A 21,439-nucleotide genomic window follows, 5' to 3' on the forward strand; every position below is an offset into this window, starting at 1 on the left:
GCTGATCTTACATCGTCTACTCATGCTACAGTTGTGACGAGTCTTGTACTTCTCCCTATTCCAGTGGTTGTGACAGCGTTTCCAGACAGAGTTGCCGCTAAGAAACGGCGACGGTATTGGAGCAGACTCGGCCGCACAAGCAAGCGCCCAGAGAAAGAAAGAGAGAGAGGGAGAGCTCGCGCGCCGCCAGCATCTCTGTTGCCATTGACGGGGAAGCGTGAATGTAGCGAATCGAGTTGAAGAGTAACTTAAGCTAGAACAACTTTGCAGATAGATCATAGGTATTTCTGGTCGTAACTGAATGGCTTTCTTTGATTTCACGTTCAGCTTTGCAGCAGGAGACTCGCGAGCTCTATTCGTACCTACCTCTACTTGGTGTCAGGCTTTTGTTTTCACACCCCTCTGATGTACTACGGGAGCTAGAATCCCCCACAAGTCTGTATAAAACGAGTACAACTTCTTTTACTACCTTATTCTATTGGTCGAATAATAGGCTCTAGGCTACGATACTCGTTCTATCTAGTCGCCGGCATAGTGTGTACCTAGCAGGGTCCTGAAAACATACCCATCATACGTAGTAAGCATGCCTGTAGGCTATCCTCTAGCGTACAGCGTCCCGCCCATCTATCCGGCCCCTCGGAACGCGGATGCAAATAGAAACAGTGTGGCTATATTATTGAGGGCTGTCTGGGCTATAGGGTGCACGCTGATCTAGGCACAGGGAAGAACCTCTCAATATGCCATGTACAGCTGAATCAACGCTTTTCGCGTCCTCGGTGTGCGGTGTGCCCCGATTGCTCGAACATGGGGCAATCAGCAAGGCAGGCTGTGTCTCAAAGTTGACTGTCGCACATACCGAACCAAGTAGACGAAGCTATGAATATGGGGTGGCATGGTTTCTTTAGAGAGGGCAAGCAAGCCGCCCGCGATGTCAGCTACAGTAAGAATCTAGACTATCGGAATGGTTGGCATACGCCCCCGTTGTGAGCGTGATAGAGTCAGCAGCCAGAGGCGCCGCGCCCGCCGCGCCCGCCACGTCCCGCGTCTACCCATGTCGGATACAGTACGATACAATGTAACTATTGCATCTACAGAGTCACATCGATATTGCCCTCGGCCGCTGAGGACTGATGGCGGCGTAGAGATGTGAATGATATCAAGATACTCTATGTGCAACAATGGCGCGTACGGCGGAGAAGCACGTGTCAATTCCCATGGAATGATCGTAGCCTGTTTGCTGTTTGTACCCAACACAGCGGTCAAGCCAGACAAGAGGCTTTACCCAAGCCCTTGGCATTCTATCGGTGCAATTCAGTGTGATCAGCGGGCGGTGACTGTGACCACACTAGCAGAGTGCAGAGAGCAGAGCAGCATGCAGCTGTGGTAGACGGGAGGACTGTGCTTATGCTTTTGTATGTGGAGAGCTGGCTTGCTGCGCTGGGGAGCTGGGGATGATGCGGGGCGCAAACAACCTTGAGCTCGACCGATCAGCACTCGCACTCCAGGTTTCTCTGGGAGTCTGGGACATCTTCCGGGGCCCCAGCTCCCAGCTGCTAGAACCCAGGCGAAGGTGCGGGTGTGCCATGCGGTCCCAATTATCATACATCATACCCGCCGAGTCAATTATATCAATCCAAACTCTAACGATGCGCACCAGATTAGGTGCCTTGTTATGCCTCGACGCTATGCGCTGGTGGATGACTTGCGGCTCTCGGGCGCGGAGCGTTCTAGGCCCTTCTGCTGCTGGTTCTCGCTAAGCGATGTCGCTAGAGCTACAGCAAGAGTCCTCTTGGCGTGGCGTTCGAGGGTTGGAATGGGATTCTCGGCGTCAATCATCTGAACATGGGTTCGTGTGGTTGCCAAGGAGAGGGATGTGCTCGCTACAGAAATAAGCACATGATCATCTCGCTCACCAAAGGGGAGGAATGTGCTTTGTTACAAAATGCTGCAGCTCCGTCATCATTGTTGTCAGCGATATTGACACACAGCTCTCAACCCGCTCCGTATACTCGCTCTCATTGTCGGTTTTAGAGTGAAAAGGAAATATCGAGAGACAGAGCCATACTATGTCTTCGCCGAGCGATGGGAACAGAGCCACTCCTCAGGGAGGCGTCCTTGAGGGGTCCAACCCGTCGCAATACAGTCCGACAGACCCGCTCACCATCTTCATCATCCAGGCCGGCTTGATCCTTATCCTCTGCCATTTGCTGCACTGGCCGCTCAGTAAGATCCGCCAGCCTCGCGTCATCGCCGAGGTCATCGGCGGCATCCTGTTGGGCCCCTCGGTGATGGGCCGTATCCCTGGCTTCAAAGCTGCCATTTTCCCCGATGCGTCCATCCCGAACCTGACCCTCGTCGCCAACCTTGGGTTGGTCTTGTATCTCTTCAGTATCGGCCTGGAGACCGATGTCCCCTTTCTCCTAAGCAACTGGCGCGTCGCCACCTCGGTCGCCGTCGGCGGTCTCGTGCTGCCCTTCGCAGTCGGCTGTGGCCTTGCCTGGGGTATCTACCATCAGTTCGCCAACGATGAGGGCGTCCATCCCATCGCGTTCCCGACATATATGCTTTTCGTTGGTGTTGCTATTGCCATTACTGTTAGTATCTTCCCTCATCGCACGCATTGCGCTTCTTGTATTACGCCCAAACATCTGCTGACCCACCGACCCAGGCCTTCCCTGTGCTCTGTCGTATCTTGACTGAACTTAAGCTTCTCGACACCTCGGTCGGTGTCATCACCCTATCTGCCGGTGTTGCCAATGATGTCGTGGGTATGTTGTACATCCAGACTTCTCATCCCAAGTCACCTTGTACACAATTCTTCACAACGGTAGCTAACCAAAAAAAACCCTCATTAGGTTGGGTCTTGCTTGCTCTCTGTGTTGCTCTGGCCAATGCTGGCACCGGACTCACCGCCCTTTGGATCTTGCTCTGCTGTCTCGGCTACATGGTGTTCTTGATGTATGCCGTGAGACCAGTGCTCACTTGGATCCTTCGCCGCACCGGCAACATCGACAATGGCCCCTCTCAAAGCGCCATTGGCCTCGTGCTTCTCGTCGCCTTGGCTTCCGCCTTCTTCACTGCCATCATCGGCGTCCACGCTATCTTTGGCGGCTTCATGGTTGGCCTCATCTTGCCCCGCGAGCGGAACTTCAACGTCAAGGTCATTGAGAAGCTCGAGGATCTCATCGGCGCCATTCTGCTCCCGCTTTACTTCACACTTTCTGGACTGAAGACCAACATTGGTCTTCTCGATAACGGCATTACTTGGGGATACGTGATTGCTGTCACCTTCTCCGCCTTCTTCACCAAGATCCTCGGTGCCACTCTCGCAAGTCGGCTGAATGGTCTTGTCTGGAGGGAGTCGTTCACCATTGGTGCTCTGATGAGTTGCAAGGGTCTAGTGGAACTAATCGTGCTGGTACGTCCCCTGGTTTTATTGGCTGCTAAATGTGTGATTGGCTTAATTAACACATTCTGCAGAACATCGGCCTCCAGGCAAAGATTCTTAGCACGAGGACTTTCACCATTTTCGTCGTCATGGCCCTGATGACGACATTCGCGACGACGCCGTTGGTTTCGTGGCTATACCCCCTTGGTACCAAAAGAAGATCGCGGCCTGGAAACGGGGCGAAATTGATTGGGACACTGGTGCCACCCTGTCACATCTTGCTACCGCCAATCGCTCTACCCTCAACATGGGTGCGGGTATGAGTCGTGTGAACAGCATACTCGTTTATCTCCGACTCGATAACATGCCAAATACGCTCAACCTGCTATATCTCTTCGGTATGCAAAATGATGCCAAGAAGCAGGATACGGAGGCAATCGATTCCAAGGAAACCGAAACCATTGTCACGCCGACCAACAAGAAGACCGTCCGTACACACGGAATGCGTCTGTTGCAACTCGGTGACCGTGACTCCAACGTGCTCACCGTTTCCCAAGTTGACGAGTACACGAGGAATGACTCGGTCGTCAACATCTTCCGCACCGTAGGCCAGTTCCTCAAGATTGCCGTTTCCGGCGAGGTGGCCGTCATGCCCCCATCCCGCTTCGCCGAGGCCCTCCTGGCGAAAGCGTCCGACACCACGTCCGACCTGCTCCTCGTCCCCTGGACCGGCACGGGCGCCATCTCCGACTCGTCGGTCGAGACGGCCGACGACAGAGTCCTGTCGGCCTCCTACCTGCAGTTCGCCGCGGACCTGCTCGCGTCCAAGGACCACAACATCGCCCTCTTCCTGCCGCACAACCCCAAGCGCATGCTGCCCAACGAGCCCCTCGCCGCCGCCGCCGCCGCCAAGCGCCAGGAACTACTGACCCGGGCGAACTCGCTCAAGGAGGGCCTGCACCAGGAGGGCGTCTTCCCCAGCATCATCCCCGTCGCGGACAAGTCCTATCACATCTTCTTCCCCTTCTTCGGCGGCGCCGACGACGAGGTGGCGCTGTCGCTCGTGATCCAGATGTGCGAGGCCGGAAACGCGACCGCCACTGTCGTGCAGTTCACCGACCCGTCCGCGGCGGAGCTGGACGTCGCCACCGTGATCTCCTCGCGCCACAGGGACACCGCTAAGATCACCGTCGACAAGGTCCACGCCGATAAGGGGGCCGAGGCCGCTCTGAGCCGTGCCCTGTCAGAGGTCCGCTCTGACAACGACGGGTCCCACGGCAAAATTAGCTGGTACAATCTCGTGGTACTGGGCCGGAGCCACCATGAGGCCGAGGCCTCTTCCAGTGGTAGCGGCAGCGATGCCGATGTCCGGTACTGCCTCGGCGACACGGCTGCGACGTTCATGGCTTCTTCTGACCTGCATGCGAACATACTGGTGGTGCAGGCACGGTCGACACAATGAAGTATTCTCTCATAAGGACACTTTCAACGTGCCTCTTACTGGTTCCTGGCTTTTTGGCGATTTCGCAAGCGCTGCATTACTTTCGATGAGATTGCATTTGGCTATATTCTCGGGCGCGCGCACACACAGGGGCGTTTTGGATGATGTCTCCCATTTCACGACCATCTACTGGAGTTTACTTGCATTCCATCATTCTCCATGACTATTCTCAACCTGTATGGATGGCCCTGAGGAGCTATCTACATGATTGTATGATTTGATTACACCGTATGAAACCAGACCAGATTGGAGGTCAATACAATACACCTACTTACCAATGAATCAAATGGATACTGAATGATGCCGATACAACGCAATGAAAAGCCCGGTTTACTTACATTCAATTCTACTTGACTTCAGGGCTCTCATTGATGAAACACAACAAACAGGTGGCGCCGACGGGAGGGGGGTCCGTGACTGCCCTTGCCTCCATCAGCTGGTCTACACTGCAGGGCACCCCGTGTGTGGCATGTAACCGACATTGGATACATCTTTAAGATGCTGCAAATCTGTAGTAAAGTTGACGACAGCTAGACCCGGGCCGGTCTGTCAGGCCTCGGTAGAGCGCAATGTTTGAACTCCTGCAGAGGGTACCCCCTGGAGACGATAACATCTGCGGCGGATGCTGACACTGCATGGGCAAAAATAAACAATTGACGACTTAGTGACAACCTGAGCAACAGAGAGTCATACCAATTGCTCATTAACATTGCGATTATATCTATTAGAATGGATGCGGTCATTGTCTATGCCATCAGTGTTTTCGGCCAGTCTCGCGCATACAGAGGGAAAGAGAGAGCCCCTCGACTCATTCTAGTTCTGACGCGCCTAGGCATGTGAATTTCAGGTAAACCCGCCCTACTCCTGAACGCTCGACAAGGATCTTACACTGAAGAATCTTCTTAAGCACTCTTGTCTATTCACACCGTTTACTATGCCTACTGGACCCCCACCACGTACGGTGTATCGTCCTTGAAGATCAACCCGGGCTTCCGCTCCGCGAGGTCCAGCAGCATCTCAGCGAAGTAGCTGTTGGCCCAGGCGAACCAGGGCCGCGAGTAGTCGGTCGCGTTGTAGATGGACACGCTCTCGTGGATCAGCCCGAGCCCCGCCGTGTTCCGGAGGATCACGTCAAGTCTCTGGGTGATCTCGGCGTCGTGGTTGGTGCCGTAGATGGCTGATATTTGGGACATGGGCCAGGGGTAGGTGGCGTTAACGTGGGGGCCGCTGGGGGATTTCGTGTTAGTTACAGTATAGATACTTAGGCAGTGTAAGAGACAGAAAAGGGGGGAGAAGGGGGACTACTGACCCAATCCCGCTGAAGCTCTTGCCCTCGGCGTAGTACGGATTCAGCCGACTGAACAGGAGATCCTTGGTCTTGACGTAGGTCGGGTCGTCGCGCCCCAGGAAGCCCAGGTAGGGAAGCGAAACCAAGCTGGGCACGTTGGCGTCGTCCATGACGTAGTAGCCGCCGTAACCGTTGGTCTCGTACGCGAAAACGCCGTTCAGGGTCAGGGTCGTGTTCCAGACGGCGTCCCGGATGGTAGCGGCGTAGGCCCGCGCCTGCTTGGACAGGTCGCCCATCGTAGCAGAGATGGAGGCGGCGGAGTCCAGCATGTCGGCAATGTGGTCGAGCTCGACGGACATCATGGCGTTGTCCGAGGTGATGAAGTCTGTTCGCGTGGTGTTAGCCCAGGAGCTTCCGCAGCCCCCCACAATTTACATGAAAAAAGGAGAGAGCTTTCTGGACAGTGGGCGTTGTTGCTCTAACACTGGGCTCCATCGTGTTTGGGGGAAGGCCTATGGTCCACGTACTGAAGACACAGAGATCGTCGGAGGGCCGGTGGCTTGACGCCACGAGGCCAATCGCCATCTTGGGCTCGCCGTTGCCGCCGTTGGGCACCTGCGGCGACAGCGCGCCGGGCGTGCCCGTCCAGTTGTAGTAGCTGACAAATTGCCAGTCGTCGGTCCATGTGCTCTGGGACTGGTCGTGGATCGTGGTCATGATGGCGTTCATGGCCGATTTCCCTGACAGAAGAAGAGCACATGAATGTCAGACATAATATCCCACTGAGATGGAAACAAAAAAGGGGAAATATTCAGCGCCAGACTCACAGTTGTCGTTCATAAAGGATGTATCATTTGTGTTCGCGTAGTATGATCGAGAGATCTTCAGGAAGCCAACTAAAGAGTCGAGCTCATACTGAAAAGGGCGAGATGGGTTAGCTTCTGCAAGGGTTGAATAGTGGGGGTGGCACCGCGTGGGCTTTCCCCGTGTCCTTCTCGTACCTTGCATTCGAAGACGGTCTGGTTATTGACGGGCCTATGCCAGGATCGTTAGAACAAGCTCATCGCGCACCACACCAAGCAAGGCGTACGTACGGATTGATCGTAACGTTATCAGCCCAGTCCTGACGTGGGAATGTTAGCCTCGAGCCTTGCTGCAACTCGACATGAGTAGATAGGTGCACTTACGTTATGGGACGGTGAGAGGCCGCTCTCCTGTGGAGGTTGGAATGCTCCTATACTCGAGGTAAGTACCAAAACAATAATGGAAAGTTTGCGGTAAAGGTAACGAGGACGCACCACAGTAGGGGTATTCTGCAATGTACCGCGACTCGGTATTGATCACTGCCTTGACGAGGGCCTGGAGATTCGGGTCTTGGGAAGGAGTCTGTACAGATGGGCAAACTGGTTCCCCGTGTCTCGCAGCCATTGAGCGCTATATGTGGGTCAGATATGAACCACACATGACGGGAGGTCTACCGAGGGATACACCTACGTGATGTCCTATGAGAGTAGAGTCAGAACGGATACATTCCATTGCCTAGCTAGCTAGTGGGGTCTTTGTCCACTCACACCTGTGATAATAAAGGCCAGATTCAGATCCGGGTCAAAGTACTTGACGGTGGTGTCGAGCGTTGAAGGGAATGTGTTTGCGAACAACATGGCCATATCGGGATCCTTTAGTCGTGCCTGCATGTCGGTGATGACTTTCTGCGGGATCATTACTATTAGCCCTCATCTATTGCAATATGTGGGGTCCCCCCTGATCACCAACCTACCTCGACGGCCGAGCTGTTGAAGGTCCGGCACTCCGGACTGGGCCGCATGTTCGGTAGGGCGAGCGCTCCGGACGAGAAGGGCTCGTGGCGCGACTTGGAGTAGTCGTTGTAGTCCGGGCAGGTGGACGGGGTCCGGTTGCGCACCGGGTAGTCGGTCCGAGCCGCATTGGCGGGGACCGGCAGGGATGGTCCCAGGATGGAGGCGGCGGCCAGAACCGCTTGAGCAGAGAGCCCACGCATCTTGGCTTGGTCTGGGTACAGTACGGATATTATTGGACGGGCTGGCTATTCGTGATTTAAACCCGGGCGTAGGTAGGGTAGGAGTGCTGTGAAGAGACAATCCTCTGCTCAAGGTGCTCAAGGTGGGGAGAGTGTTGAGTGAGCCGGAAACTAGTCTCTCTTTATGCAATTACATGGGCCTAGCCTATGTAGTCTGATACATGGCCGACATCTACATACTATGTCTTGGCAGGGAAGCTAGTACTGCAGCGGTGGAGAGACGCAAGGGTCGGGATGCGGGGATTTGCGGGGGAACGGGCGGTCTTGCCTTGGAACGCTGTACGACCAGAAGGTACGACCCCTTACGATCTCGGTCATCTTCGGTCTGCCGACCATGACGTATGTAGCCGTACTTGCCGTGGTCACAAGATGGGATTATGGGCTTGAGGATCATGTTATTACCAGGTTCGAATTTGACGTAATTACAGATGCGCTGACAGGTTAGGTTAGTTCCCGGCGTGCATAAATGGATATGCGGAATGATATTGCCCATGGGCTGTTGGTTTATGCGAAATACAGTTTAATGAGCATTTTGAGTTCGACTATTCTTCCAAGGTTGAATGTATACGAAATCCATACCCCTGATTGTCATGTACAGTCGTACATATCTATTGACCAATCGTTCAGATCACGGAAGATTCCCTCGTGCTATTGATGAAAGGGGTGCAACCCCACAAGTTCGGTTCGGGGCTGCATGACTCGTATGTGTAAAGTAGTATTTCCTGCAGACTGGTTAAACTGATCTGGGAGAGGTGGCGCCACCTCATATGCAGCCTGTTCAACATAACGATACACAAAAGTCTGAGAATATACTTATGAAGAGTAATGTCTACACCATCGCGGTTACCTACATCGACCACCCCTATAGTTCCAGAAACTTGGTGAAACTGGCCGTTGCCAAGACCATACGTTGGCCCCCAAAAAGTCAAAGCTTCATCCCTGTGGTTCACTCTTCCGCGATGCTCTCCACTGACTCGAGGCGATGCCACGTTGAGTCGAGGATAGATATGTCACTCCACTAAGGCGTGAGGCGGTGAGGAGGAATTGAGTTTCGTGATAGGAGTATAATATCAAGCACATGCGCCTTTTTGGCTTTGAGCTACCAAGCATCTATTCCCATCTCCCCCTGAGCCGCTCGTCCAATATGACTTACATGCTAAGAGCACTGCTGTTGGCCTCGCTCAGCGTCGCCGAAGCGCAACGGATCGGCACCGCCATCCCCGAGGTCCATCCCAAGCTGTCGACGCAGAAATGCACCAGGGACGGCGGCTGCGTCACCCAAGCCACCAGCGTGGTCGCGGACGCCCTCTCACCCTCTCGCCCCTTCCACGTGGTCGGCGACATGACCAAGAGCTGCAACCCCAACCCCCGGGGCTCGGACCAGTACCGCATGGACCCGAGCCTCTGCCGGACGCGGCCGCGTGCGCCACGGCCTGCGAGTTCGAGGGCGTCGACTACGCGGGCATGGGCGTCACGACGGACGGTTCGGCGCTCACGATGCGGCTCTTCATGCCCAATAAAACCGGCGGCTACGAACGGGTCGCGCCGCGGCTCTACCTGGCCGCCGAGGAGGACGTCAACTATGAGGCCGTCCGGCTCCTGGGCCAGGAGCTGACCTTCGACGTGGACATGTCGCTGTTGGGGTGCGGCCTGAACGCCGCCCTGTACCTCGACGAGATGGACTTTAGCGGCTCCCGGAGCGAGACCAACCCGGCGGGGGCTCAGTACGGGACTGGCTACTGCGACGCCCAGTGCTACAACAAGACGTTCGTCAACGGCGTGGTAAGTACACACGAGCACTTCTTCCCTCTCACGTTTTCGTCTCGTAAAGCATGTTCTTGACTGACACCTGGCCGCCGTCGAAAAGCCCAACCTCAACAACAGCGGCGCCTGCTGCCACGAGATGGACATATGGGAGGCCAACAGTCTCGCCACGGCCATAGCTCCCCACCCGTGCAGCAAGCCGGGCCCATTCATCTGCACGGGCGACGAGTGCGGCGGGACCGGGGCCGGCGTGTGCGACAAGTCGGGCTGCAGTCTCAACCCGTACAAGACCGTCGGCCACGACTTTTACGGCCCGGGCATGGCCGTCGACACCAAGCGGCCCTTCACCGTGGTGACGCAATTTTGGACTCAAAACAGCAATAATTCCAGTAGCGCCGCCGGCGGCAACTTGAGCGAGATCCGCCGCCTCTATATCCAAGACGGTCAGACCATTACTACTTCCGGCTCCCCTGAAAAAGCAGGAGGAGGGTCTAGAGACAACAACACCGTCACGCCCAAATTCTGCGCCAGCAGCGGCAAGGACTCCGCCTTCGAGCGGCTGGACGGCCTCGAGGCGGCGGGCGCGGCGCTGGGCCGCGGCATGGTGCTCATCTTCAGCATCTGGAACGACGTGACCGGCTTCATGAACTGGCTGGACGCCGGGGAGGCGGGGCCGTGCGGGCCGACCGACGGCGCCCCCGACAAGATCCTGGCGGCGAACCCGGATGTGGCCGTGACGTTCTCTAATATTCGGTGGGGTGATATTGGGTCGACGACGACAACACGACGAGTTGAAGTGTGAGGGGTGAGGAGGGGCCGGAATTGCTGCGGTGTTCTAACATATACCAAGACGTTTTGGGTAAAGGGGGAAGAAATGGAAACTCTGATTACCACTGAAAATCCAATCGTCACATTGTCAACCGTTTGATGCCACCTGGTCAAAAACTCTGGCTGTTGAATAGGGGTAAAAATATATTAACATGACTCCGTTCTTTATTTCCCCGACGTTTTGTTCCAGTCCGTATGTGAAATCAACGGGACTGATGGCACAAACATTATGGTTCATTGGATGGAAAAGTATGTGAGGGGTAAAATGTGTTAGAAATTCCGAAGTTGCGCGCTGCGTCTTGGGCACTGCTGCCTACTGTGGCGCCGTGCAGCCTAGACACGTTCGTTTGATCATTGGAGCCCGCCAGTGAGCCTCTATGCGGTACTATTGTGGCTGCGCTGGTTACACAATGCCTGCTTACAGGGCACATAGAGATTGGGCCATTGCAGGCTGCCCGAGCTAGCCGGATACTTTGGAAAATCGTGGCCTAAAGCCAAATCAACTCAATCCAAATCCATGACAACTTCACCATGGCCACCGACGATGCCGTGCAAGTCACTGCACAGCTTGGGGACTGGCTATGCACATACGTCGATCGGTCCTCAGTCTACCACATCTTCTCACCGGAGTGGGAAGCGTTCGAGAATGATCAATGGCGCGAGTACGAGGGCCTGGAGGCTCGCCGGTCGACCCTGCACCTTGACCGTCTGCCTTGGCAAGATGGTCTGGAGAAGCATCGAGATAGCATGTCTCAACTGAGGGATAAGAGTCACTCTTTCCTTAACAACAATGAGCAACTGTGCAGCTTTTGCCCGCTGGCAGTTCGAATGGCCCAATTCGAGAAGTGTACCAAGGAGCATAGGCTATGTTCATGGGATTCCAAAGCTTACCAGCAAAGGATATCCCCTTGGGGCGCGACAATTGAGGGCTGGCAACAGTTTCAAACGCTACATGACTCCAATGCAGAGTTTCGGGACTATCTATCCCGGGGAAGCACAGTCTTACATGGAAATGCGACAGCATGAGCAAGACACGGAATCTCCGGTTAGCTCAAAGGGGCTGGCAGCCGCAGGTGGTGCGGCCACAAGCGCCTCTCTCTACCACGCAGCATGCTTCAAAACCTTTCTACGCGAGTTCCATCCCCAGGCATGGGAGCCATATCAGTGTTTGAGCCATCTACAAGCCATAAAAACCCTGCGATACCATGCTGGATCCTATGCTCTGGCACAGCGACTCTCGTTTGCCACGATTTCCCCTAGCCCACCTCCACAGGGCGGGAGAGGATTTCCCGAGGTGTTCTTGAACGAGATACAATGGGCCCACAAAGAAGGACCAACGGATAATCCTCGTTATTTGTGGGATGCGGAGAAGATGCTTACTGTTGAGTATGACACTATATCTGGAGACCGAGGGGTATACATGTATCAGCCATACTTGGGGCCGCTGGCGCTGCAAGGATTCGCCTCCGGTGAATGTAGACAGCGTCAAGTGGAAGATCCCAAAGAACTCCCGCTTCGATGTTCAAGAGTTACCAAGCAAACTACAACGTTTGGGTACCCGTTATATATGGATAGACTTATTCTGTATCCCTCAGGATGGTTCCCCTGACGCCGACATTGAAATCGCCCGACAAGCTAGTATCTTCAGAGGCTGTCAGAGCTCGATTGCTTGGCTGAACGACGTAAATTCATGGGATGGTGTCAAACATGGCTTAAGGTGGCTCAGTCTAAAGCTTCAGAGAAACAACATGCGTCATTACGACTCTCCTAAGGCAAGCGTTTGGCAGGTGACCGACGATGCCCTCACCGATGTTTCCCAAGCAGCTGATGTAGCAGCAGAGCTATGCCAGCTTCATAGCATCGCGCATCCCGATCAGGAAACGCCTTCAGAGGAGCGGACCATACCAAAAAGTGACGTGGCGGATGAGCCGATCAGCTGGTTCTCTTCTCTCTGGACTCTGCAGGAAGCTGTTCTTTGCCCTGAAATTACTCTCTGTTCCGCAGACTGGACCAGACTAACCGACGAATGGGGCTATGATATATCACTCCAGACTCTGATGATATTCCTGAATGAATGTCGGGAGCTGTGTTTGACTGAGGGGCCCATCGAAGAGAGCTTTATGAACATAAGTCGATACAGGTACAAACTTACGCATCACCGCAACCGGCAGGATTGGCTGAGAGGAATGAGTTCGTAGCCCAAGGCAGCCAGGCAACTCGACCGCTTACGCGCCCTGACGCGTTTAGATAACGTCCTCACCATCAGATCGCCTGCTGTCGTCTGCGCCAATGCCAACGTACGATACTGCGAATCGAAAAACCGCGCGCCGGCCATAATTTCAGCACTGGGGGTGACTAAGTGGTATGAGCAGACTTTGCCCTCCTCATCGTCCTCGTCGTCAACCTCAGCTCCGTCGCCAGGCTCGCCCCTTATCCTCGATATGTACCCCCTCGGGTAGGAATCCTGCAAGAGGCCCATAGAAAGTTTGGGGCTTCTTTCTTCGAGACCCCATGCTTTGCTGCCCGCTTGAACAACGAGACCAAGGTCGCATTGGAACAGGGGCGACACATGGCCTCTATGCTTCCTTTCAGTAGACAGGAAGGGTGATACTCAGAGGTGGCGCCAATCCTCAAGCATACCAAAATTCAAATGATTGACCACGAATCGGCCAAGACGTGGGAGATTTGCCAGGGTGGCAGCGTCACAATGGCGAGCGTCGGCTGCGTCTTTTCTTCATTTAACGACGAATCTCACAAGGCACCAACAAAGAAAACGGAGGCGACATTTGACATGGCCTATGAAGGTAGATTCAAGCGTACAGGTAGCGACAACATAATCGAGTTCCTTGACAGCGTCGCTGGGACTGACGGCCTCGTATTCGCTGTGGCACTTTTTGGCGACTGTCACTGGTAATATGGGATTGTGCTGTACAGCCTTTTCAACCAAGACGACGATGTGGCTTCCCCCCGCACGGAAGACCTTGATGAAGATTGGGACCTTCATCGCTTTTGAGTGGGATGAAGTGGATACTAGATCGATTGATTGGATCTTCCTGTAGCTTTTTGTTTCTTTTTTTTCTTTTTTTTCTTTTTTTCTTTTTTTTTCTTTTTTTCTTTTTCTTTTTCCCCTTTCGCCCTTTACTTTTTTCTACTCGCCAAGTAGCCCACAAGAGATCTCAAGTTTGCCATACATCTAGGCGAGGGACGGGAGAGAATATCACAGATATCAAGAAGGTTTATGCGCAATTGGTCCTGGGACAGGGGCTATTGCCTGCTAGTGGCATACATAGGTTAACAGTGAGTAAAAGAGGTATCATATGCTTGCTTCCACTCTATTAGCCGTAAGACAAGCCCCTTGGCTTCTTCGACAAACCACACCACCACCGTCGTTTTTGGACTCGAGCACGCCATCGCCAAGCAACACCACAGCATCTCGATCTAGTTCAAAACTCCGCGCCGCGCCATGAACAGCTTTAGACACTTCCCTAGCTGGAAGTTTCAATGTTGCGGTCTCAGCCGCCGCCCCGCAATCCGAGATCCCGATCCTGAAAACGGCCGATCGGGGGTAGACGTGGATGCCCTCGTCAACCAAGGAGCCAAAGATCTGCTAAAGTCCATACCTGACTCGGAAAGGGCACGTGTGATCTAAATCTACAACTTTACCCTGACGAGCACATTTTGGGTCTGTGTGGCAGTGGTGGTTTTGGGTCAAATCAGGCAAGGCAGACACAGACAGCGAGTAGTCCAGGAGCCGAGACCCCGGAGAAGGTACCACGGTGGTTCGGTCAGTAGCAAGAGACTGGGCTAGGGTATCTCAGATATCGGAACCGATGTCGACAGAAACCGAGCCTGTATAGAAAGATTGTATATCCGTAGCATATTAGAATAGGTTTCATATAGAGAGGTGTCGTATTCTGGCTCAATGTCATACAAACTACAATACGATCTTCGGTAGGCTCTCGGACGCGGTGACCTTTTCGAATGCGATGGGGGCCGGGGCGGGTTTCCAGCGGGTTTCAAAAGCGCCTAGAAATATAGACCGCCGACAACGCAGCCTCTGTCACATACGATCACAGCTCTCAGACAACTTGGGATCCCGTCCGCTCTCCCCCTAAATAAGCTGAGAAGCGCCGGACTAGTACTAGAGTCGGTGACGATCTGGAAACCCCGGTGTTGTATGTTTTGGATCATTTTTTGCCCAGTCCATAAGCAACTAGAGAGAGTATCACTCCACTATTCCCTTAGTTCACCACAGGGACGAAGTAGGATAAAGAAGACGGGAGACGAGTAAAGTGTTTCTTGAAACGTTTATTAGTCTTCTACATTCGTTGCTCACAGTCTACTGAGATAGACTTGTCCATGCCCATAAGCACCCCCAGACCCACCCAGGAGAAACCCCACGATTGACCCCTAGTCCCTAACCCCAGGCCTCATCTTAAAACGGAGCTAGTTGCCCATCTTTCTTCCTTCGAACTACAGACTCTGCCCCGAAGGCAACCAGTCCGATAGAGCCTAGCACACCAATGAGTCCCGGAGCGAGTGCGCCCGCCGCGGACGTGGGCTTGGTCGCCGAGGCGGCACCGCTGCTGCCACCGCCCATCGTCATGTTCTTCATGCCGCCGCTCATGTCCATGCCGGGCATGTTGGGGTCCATGTCGCCGTCGCCGTCGTTCATGCCACCGTGGGCGGAGACGGCGGCGGCGGGCGGCGAATACTGTAGCAAGGATCGTGTAGAACTGCATGGTGATATATCGGTCGGGGCTTTGCTTGTTTTGTGATTTTGGGAAAAGGGCGAAAGTCTGTTTGCCTCGGTCTGTTCTGGCAGGCTCTTGGTATCGGGTTTAATAGGTTTGTGAAGAGATGACTGTATGAATACAAATACTGGCCAGTAGTGCAGAAAGGAAGGGCTGAGGTTGGTAATTCGTTGGATTGGGGGAAGGTATGGTGATCTCTTGGCTTTCGAGACCGGGTGGTAAGTCACCTTCATATAGAATAACACATGACCTCAAGCTGAAGTCGTCCAAGGCAAGGCCCTGCTGTGTGAGCAGGTTGATTTACAGCCCACGAGGCTAGTGTTTCATCTCCCGAGGTAGTGTTCAGCTGGGTAGTGTTTGCGCGGCCCACAGAGACAGGGGGCATAGGGCGGGAGAGGAGAGAGGTGAGACCACTGTCGCCTGGTCTAGACTAGAGGAAAGGCGGGATACCATGATTAGTCATGTACTGCTATGCCATGAAAGTTGAGAAGGTTTCGTTCGTTCGGGTGTTTGAAGTCGGTGGGATGATCTGAGACAACTGTCTCATTTGTGCTTGCGCATAAGCTTTTCGAGGTCGTTTGCTGACAGGCGCTTGGCGGCAGGGGAGATATATACATTGTTTCACAAGGATCAGGGGTTGACAGAATGGCAGTCGATTGTAGTCTTTTCATTGATTTTTGAGCAAGGGCATATATCTCACAACTCGGCTAGACGGGGCGTTTTCCTTTTTCTCTGAGAGGCAATCAATCGCCCTGGGACGCAACTCCATGGGGAAGGAGGGATGAGCCAAGACTACATAGTAAAACGAGAAAGCGCTATTCTGGGGCCTGAATTTAGTAAGTGCGAGATCCGATTTCTACTTTAATAAAAAAGCCGGCCGCGCTAAAGTAACGAAAACACTCTTCTCAATTAATAGCCAACCCATTCATCCTCGAGACGAGTTTAAGAACCTAAGAGTCATTATGGATTCGGAACTCCGATTTAAGCAATATAGAGCAAAGGCATCCAGCAGAGCGCTGGAGGCAGCCATCGAGCTGAGACGACTCCATAGTCTTGCACCGTCGACAGCGAGGCACCTATTCACAGCAATGGTGGCCCCAATAGTGGACTACACTTCCAATGCCTGGCGGTATACATGCGGGACAAGACAGATGAGAACGATCAACAAAATTCAAAGGATAGGAGTCCAAAGTATTCTGGGAACGTTTAGTAATGTAGCCACGGCGGTGGCAGAGACAGAGGCAAGCATACCATCAGCCAAGGACAGGTTTGCCCGAAAGGCCCTGAAGCTCTGGTTCGACACCTGCACACTGCCGAAGACACACACCCCATGCGGAAAATCGGCCTTCGGGTGTTCACAAGATTTGTATCACCGATGCAGCAGCTAGCCCAGGAGTTCCAGCACGTCCCAGTGGACAGGATGGAAGGGGTCGAACCCTTCGTCATAGCACCCTGGACAAACCCAGTGAAAACGATAACAGAAGACAGTGAAAAGGCCGACGAACTAGCCAACACAACCTGGGCTGTTCTTGGACCATCCCAGTATTAGTTACGGAATATGCATACACAGTACAGCACTACAAGCCTAATTAGCAAGACTTTCAGTTTTTATTCACATTTGAATCTAACTACGGTATAGTATAAACGGCCGGAAAAGGCCTTCGTCATGGTCATATTAATACACACACCCATACACAAACACAGGCCCTGCTCATCCACAAGGCAACGGCCAAAAAAAACAATCATGGCATCTAGTCAGACTCCTCAAGAAACGGCACACCTGGTGCCGTTTGGGGTGTTCAGTGCAGCTATGCACGAGTTCGCAGTCCACCTCTACAATGGCCAGGTCCAGGTCCAAAGGCTAGGCGCGGAGAATGTTCAGCTGCAAATCAAGGTAGCAGCGCTGTTGGAGCACATCAGTAAGATTCGGGCATCTCGTGATATCCAGGAGCAGGGGTTGACAACCCAGGCGGATCTCATCAGTGCTCTCGAGAGTGAACAGCGCGGTTATAGTCCGCTTCTCCAATCACATACAGTCTACCTGCCCCAACCGCCATCGCCAATACTCGAGTCCAACCGGTCGACACCGGCATACATGCCCAAGCCTACTGTGTGCGATGTGGCTGTGGGAGATGTTGCGGTCTTGGCCCAGTATGGCGAGGAGCCAACCCGCCCGGAGACGGCGAAGCGGCCAGCAAACGATGACGCAACTGGGACGGCGAAACGAAGAGCCCCGTTGGAAAGGCATGCAATCCCTCTTAGAGCAGCTAGTAGGCATCACGATCTGGCTTATGCATCCCATCAGATGCCACTAAAGACCAACCTCACAGCTGATGATGCCCCCGGGCCCCACCAGAGCAGATCCGGAGTATCGTAGACGAAGACGTAGATCGCGACATAGATACACAGTGCCGGGATGATCATAAAGACTTCGCCAAAAGGGAGGATCGCGACGGTGACCAGGGCTGTGTTGGTTAGCGGTTCAAAGATCACTTCCAAAAACCCGAGAACATCGCCCCAAAACCCGAGCGGATCGTCAGCTCTCCCAAAAGCAATACTGAAAGTCTTGCAGGCACAGACCTGGGCTAGGTTCTGGCGCCAAACACTCGCTTTCCAGACGATCTCCTCTTCTCGTAGTTCCCAGTCTTCCAGCAGCCCTCGTTTCGTGATGGTCTTCAGCGCTTGGATAGTCCCTTGCAGCCCGTTGATGGGGTCGTCGAGCCCTTTCAGATTCGCCTGGATGTTCGCCGTGGCCCTTCTGGTGGTGACCGCCCCCTTGCGGACATCCTCCAATCGAAAGACCCACGCCTGAAGGTGGCTGTGCTTGACCACACGCGGGGTCCGGAGGAGCCCCCACACATTGGAAGGCCCGAGAGTCTCCGTGAACAGGCCCCCTTTGAAGGGGAGGCTATCCAAGTCTGCTTGGAGGGTGACTTGTTCGCGCGCCGTGCCACTGCCAAAATATGATCGTTGTGGCGGTCGAGCATTGTCAGTGCCGTCCTCGCCGCCCAGACGCGGGCGCGAACATCTGTCCACCCCGCCACCGTCGCCCTGACAGTGGCGAGCATCGCGGTCGCCAGCTCATCCACCTCGCCCTGGTGGATGGCGTAAATGCCCGTCTTGTCCATCATCCGGGCCCAGGCTCCTGTCGTCTGGTAGAGGCTGTGCAAGAGGTCCCGGCGCGCCCGGATCGTACCGTTGGGGGCGTGTTGCATGGAATGGCGGAGCATATCGAAGCGGAAGGTGGCTTCGTCATACACACTACCTGTGCCCGCCTCCTCTCCTCTCATAATGTCTTCGACATGCGCTTCCCAAGAAGACAACAGGGCGCTCTCGGCCGTGAGTTGGCGGAAATAGTAGAGAGTAGACGGTATAAGGTCCTCGACGAGATGCGAGACAGCGCGGTGGGAATTTTCCCGGTCGAATTGTGCGATTGACCAGTCTATGTCGTCTTCAACCCGTAACAATGTTTCGATCTTGAAATACGACGCGTCCCGAGAACCACACGTACCAGGTATTCGGCATAAGGTGCTTACGAAAAGCATTGGGACGAGAGTGTATAGATTCCATAGTAAAAATGAACCCAGGAGGATTCGAAACACACCAAACGCCAGAGAGAAGTTCTCCCCGGGCGTAGCCTGGGAACGGTTGACCTGGCATCCTGTTAGTAGCTGGCGTTGATCGGAAATACTTGTGGGAATTCAGTCGTATCTTTCTTAGGCAGCTTGAGCTTGATGAAGAATTAGATACGATCTCGCAGAAACCCATCGTGATTATATAAGGCCGCGCAATAAGGAAGCCATGGACATTGTTATACCCAGCAAAGCAGCCATAATGACACAGTGACTGCAGCTGAATAGAAACATCTTCGTTGTCCTAACTATACACGGTTGCCTTTGTCCTAAGAAGTAAATATGTTAAACCCAGGACTAGGTTTCATTACGAAAGTAAGTCAAGCTCGTTGAAATAGCCGTCGACCGCCTGAACTCGGGCGTTTTATTAGTCAAAGCTAAAGCAGCAATGGCGCGCCCACATTCTATACTGCAGCCAATCCCTACGCACCAGGGTTCCCAAACTAGAAATCGGTCCCAAATAGTTCTTCAGATCTTGCATGGCGCGAAACTTTATCGTACAATACTGAAGAAGAAAATAGGGCGCGACGCCAAGGCTTTGCACAAAGCGATTCTAACATATACTACATTATTAAGTACTTTATCTATTATAATAACTATTCCTCAAATTCCTGCAAGGAAACGTATTTATTATGGGCAGATTTGGCCCGTCACGGTCAGACCCTCGTCGCATTGCGTATAGCCGCCACATGATCCGTGACCAGGCAAGACCACTCCTCGGTACCGTGGTACAAGGTGAACGTGTCGTCGTGAGTCTTGCCCGTACTCAGCACCGTGCCCGCCTGCCAGAACGCGTCACCTGCGATCCCCTCGGTCTGCACGGCCAGCTCCTGCCACGGTCGCTCGATGGCGCAGTGGCCCTGTGACGAAGGAATGCCGTCTGTGGGTACAGCAGTGAGTCAGTCCACGTTCTAGTGGGATGGGAGGGAATATCATGTATGCATGAGGGGTTTTCGCCTACATTCTTCGAAGAAACAGGGCTTGCCGGCTGCCACGCACTTCGACGCGTGCGATTTGATCCACGATGTCGCGAAGCTATTCGGGACACCCCCTGAACCCCCAGATGGGGGAAGGTCAGTATACTTGTCGGTCGAAGTTGGGACTCCCTCAAAGGCCACCACAGCCAGCAGGGGGAGGTCCTGTCAAGACTCACAGTTCGTTGGGTACATGTGGAATGTCCCGAAATCAATCGTCTCGATCTGCAGGTTCCGCCAGTAGTCCGTGCCGTACGTGAGCCAGTACGGCAACCACGCGCCCCCGGTCAGCCCCATGCCCTCGTCGCCGAGCGTCACCATGTGGTGCGGGTCCAGGGACTTGACCAGGGCCGACGTCTCGGTAGCCCAGTTAAAAATATCGTCGGTGCTGCAAACCATGCACCGCGGCTCGTTGGCCAGCTCCCAGGCGAAGACAGCCGGCGAGGCGGCGTAGCGCGCCACGACGGCCCGGATGTAGGCCTGGTATTGCGCTTGCGCCGGCGCGTGCTTGAACCACGTCGAGCCGTCGGACCCGAACGCGGCCGTGTACGCGGGGACGCCGCCGTAGTCCTGCCAGTTGTTGACAAAGGGGATGACGAGCTTCAGCCCGCGCTTCTCGGCGCCCGCGACGACGTAGTCGAGCCGCTGCAGGCCGTTGGTGCCCGTGTTGATGACGGATCCTGATGAAGAAAGGTACTGGAACCAGACGGTCGCCGGGTCCGTGGGGATCGTCGTCACGTCGTTGAAGCCCCAGATGCGCACGATTTTGATACCGGACGTGGCGAGCTGATCCAGGACTAGGTCGATGTCGGCGTCATTCATCTGGAAGGCGAGCCAGTAGACGTTGGTGCCGACGAGGTACTGCGTCTGGCCGTCGATGGTGAATTGCGTTCCGTTCGTGCTGGCGAAGCCGGCGGGGACGGCGCGTTGCTGTACAGAAGGCGCCACATGTTGCGACGGAGCCTTTGGCCGAACCGGACTAGCTCCGATGATGGCCAAAAGCGAGGAGAAGATGGTCCAAAATGCCCTCATTGTGCTTGCGATGTTAAAAGGTTCCAGACAACGGCAGCAGAGCTGGTTCGGGTCGTGCTAGAAACGAGTGTGAGGGCTCGATTCGCAAAGACCTTGCCTGGAGGAAGAAGTTGGCCCCCTTCCTGCCTTCGTCGTTTTTCAGTCAATAGGAAAGCCGAGTCGTAACGTCAATGATGTGGGCCCCCGATGCTACGATGAGCCGGGGTTGTTCCCTAATATAGT

The 21,439-nt window shown here is 54.2% G+C and overlaps 7 protein-coding genes across 7 annotated transcripts; 4 read left to right on the top strand and 3 right to left on the bottom strand.

Annotated features, from left to right (window-relative positions):
• Positions 1–2,066: 2,066 nt before the first annotated feature.
• On the top strand, positions 2,067–4,850 carry PG994_004975 (uncharacterized protein; the record flags this gene model as incomplete). Its single annotated transcript, XM_066856384.1, has 4 exons — positions 2,067–2,594; positions 2,669–2,768; positions 2,856–3,418; positions 3,510–4,850. 4 exons carry the CDS (start codon positions 2,067–2,069, stop codon positions 4,848–4,850), a joined length of 2,532 nt encoding a protein of 843 aa, XP_066718551.1.
• A 977-nt stretch (positions 4,851–5,827) lies between these two features.
• PG994_004976 (uncharacterized protein) lies at positions 5,828–8,194 on the bottom strand (the record flags this gene model as incomplete). Its single annotated transcript, XM_066856385.1, has 8 exons — positions 5,828–6,116; positions 6,199–6,562; positions 6,705–6,917; positions 7,005–7,092; positions 7,365–7,411; positions 7,476–7,611; positions 7,749–7,900; positions 7,951–8,194. The coding sequence occupies 8 exons, from the start codon at positions 8,192–8,194 to the stop codon at positions 5,828–5,830; spliced, it is 1,533 nt and encodes a 510-aa protein (XP_066718552.1).
• Positions 8,195–9,377: 1,183 nt separating this feature from the next.
• Positions 9,378–10,799, top strand: PG994_004977 (endo-beta-1; the record flags this gene model as incomplete). Its single annotated transcript, XM_066856386.1, has 3 exons — positions 9,378–9,566; positions 9,587–10,015; positions 10,101–10,799. The coding sequence occupies 3 exons, from the start codon at positions 9,378–9,380 to the stop codon at positions 10,797–10,799; spliced, it is 1,317 nt and encodes a 438-aa protein (XP_066718553.1).
• Positions 10,800–11,356: 557 nt separating this feature from the next.
• Positions 11,357–13,739, top strand: PG994_004978 (uncharacterized protein; the record flags this gene model as incomplete). Its single annotated transcript, XM_066856387.1, has 5 exons — positions 11,357–11,647; positions 11,793–12,211; positions 12,255–13,015; positions 13,073–13,122; positions 13,500–13,739. The coding sequence occupies 5 exons, from the start codon at positions 11,357–11,359 to the stop codon at positions 13,737–13,739; spliced, it is 1,761 nt and encodes a 586-aa protein (XP_066718554.1).
• Positions 13,740–15,348: 1,609 nt separating this feature from the next.
• PG994_004979 (uncharacterized protein) lies at positions 15,349–15,603 on the top strand (the record flags this gene model as incomplete). Its single annotated transcript, XM_066856388.1, has 1 exon — positions 15,349–15,603. The coding sequence occupies one exon, from the start codon at positions 15,349–15,351 to the stop codon at positions 15,601–15,603; it is 255 nt and encodes an 84-aa protein (XP_066718555.1).
• A 2,277-nt stretch (positions 15,604–17,880) lies between these two features.
• PG994_004980 (uncharacterized protein) lies at positions 17,881–18,869 on the bottom strand (the record flags this gene model as incomplete). The annotated part of the gene is made up of 2 exons (XM_066856389.1): positions 17,881–18,532; positions 18,616–18,869. 2 exons carry the CDS (start codon positions 18,867–18,869, stop codon positions 17,881–17,883), a joined length of 906 nt encoding a protein of 301 aa, XP_066718556.1.
• A 998-nt stretch (positions 18,870–19,867) lies between these two features.
• On the bottom strand, positions 19,868–21,217 carry PG994_004981 (Mannanase; the record flags this gene model as incomplete). Its single annotated transcript, XM_066856390.1, has 2 exons — positions 19,868–20,091; positions 20,365–21,217. The coding sequence occupies 2 exons, from the start codon at positions 21,215–21,217 to the stop codon at positions 19,868–19,870; spliced, it is 1,077 nt and encodes a 358-aa protein (XP_066718557.1).
• Between the last annotated feature and the right edge of the window lie 222 nt (positions 21,218–21,439).

Source organism: Apiospora phragmitis, assembly GCF_038363925.1.
Source record: "Apiospora phragmitis strain CBS 135458 chromosome Unknown utg000005l:1.0-4161743.0:1.0-4166827.0, whole genome shotgun sequence".
Classification (NCBI taxonomy): domain Eukaryota; kingdom Fungi; phylum Ascomycota; class Sordariomycetes; order Amphisphaeriales; family Apiosporaceae; genus Apiospora; species Apiospora phragmitis.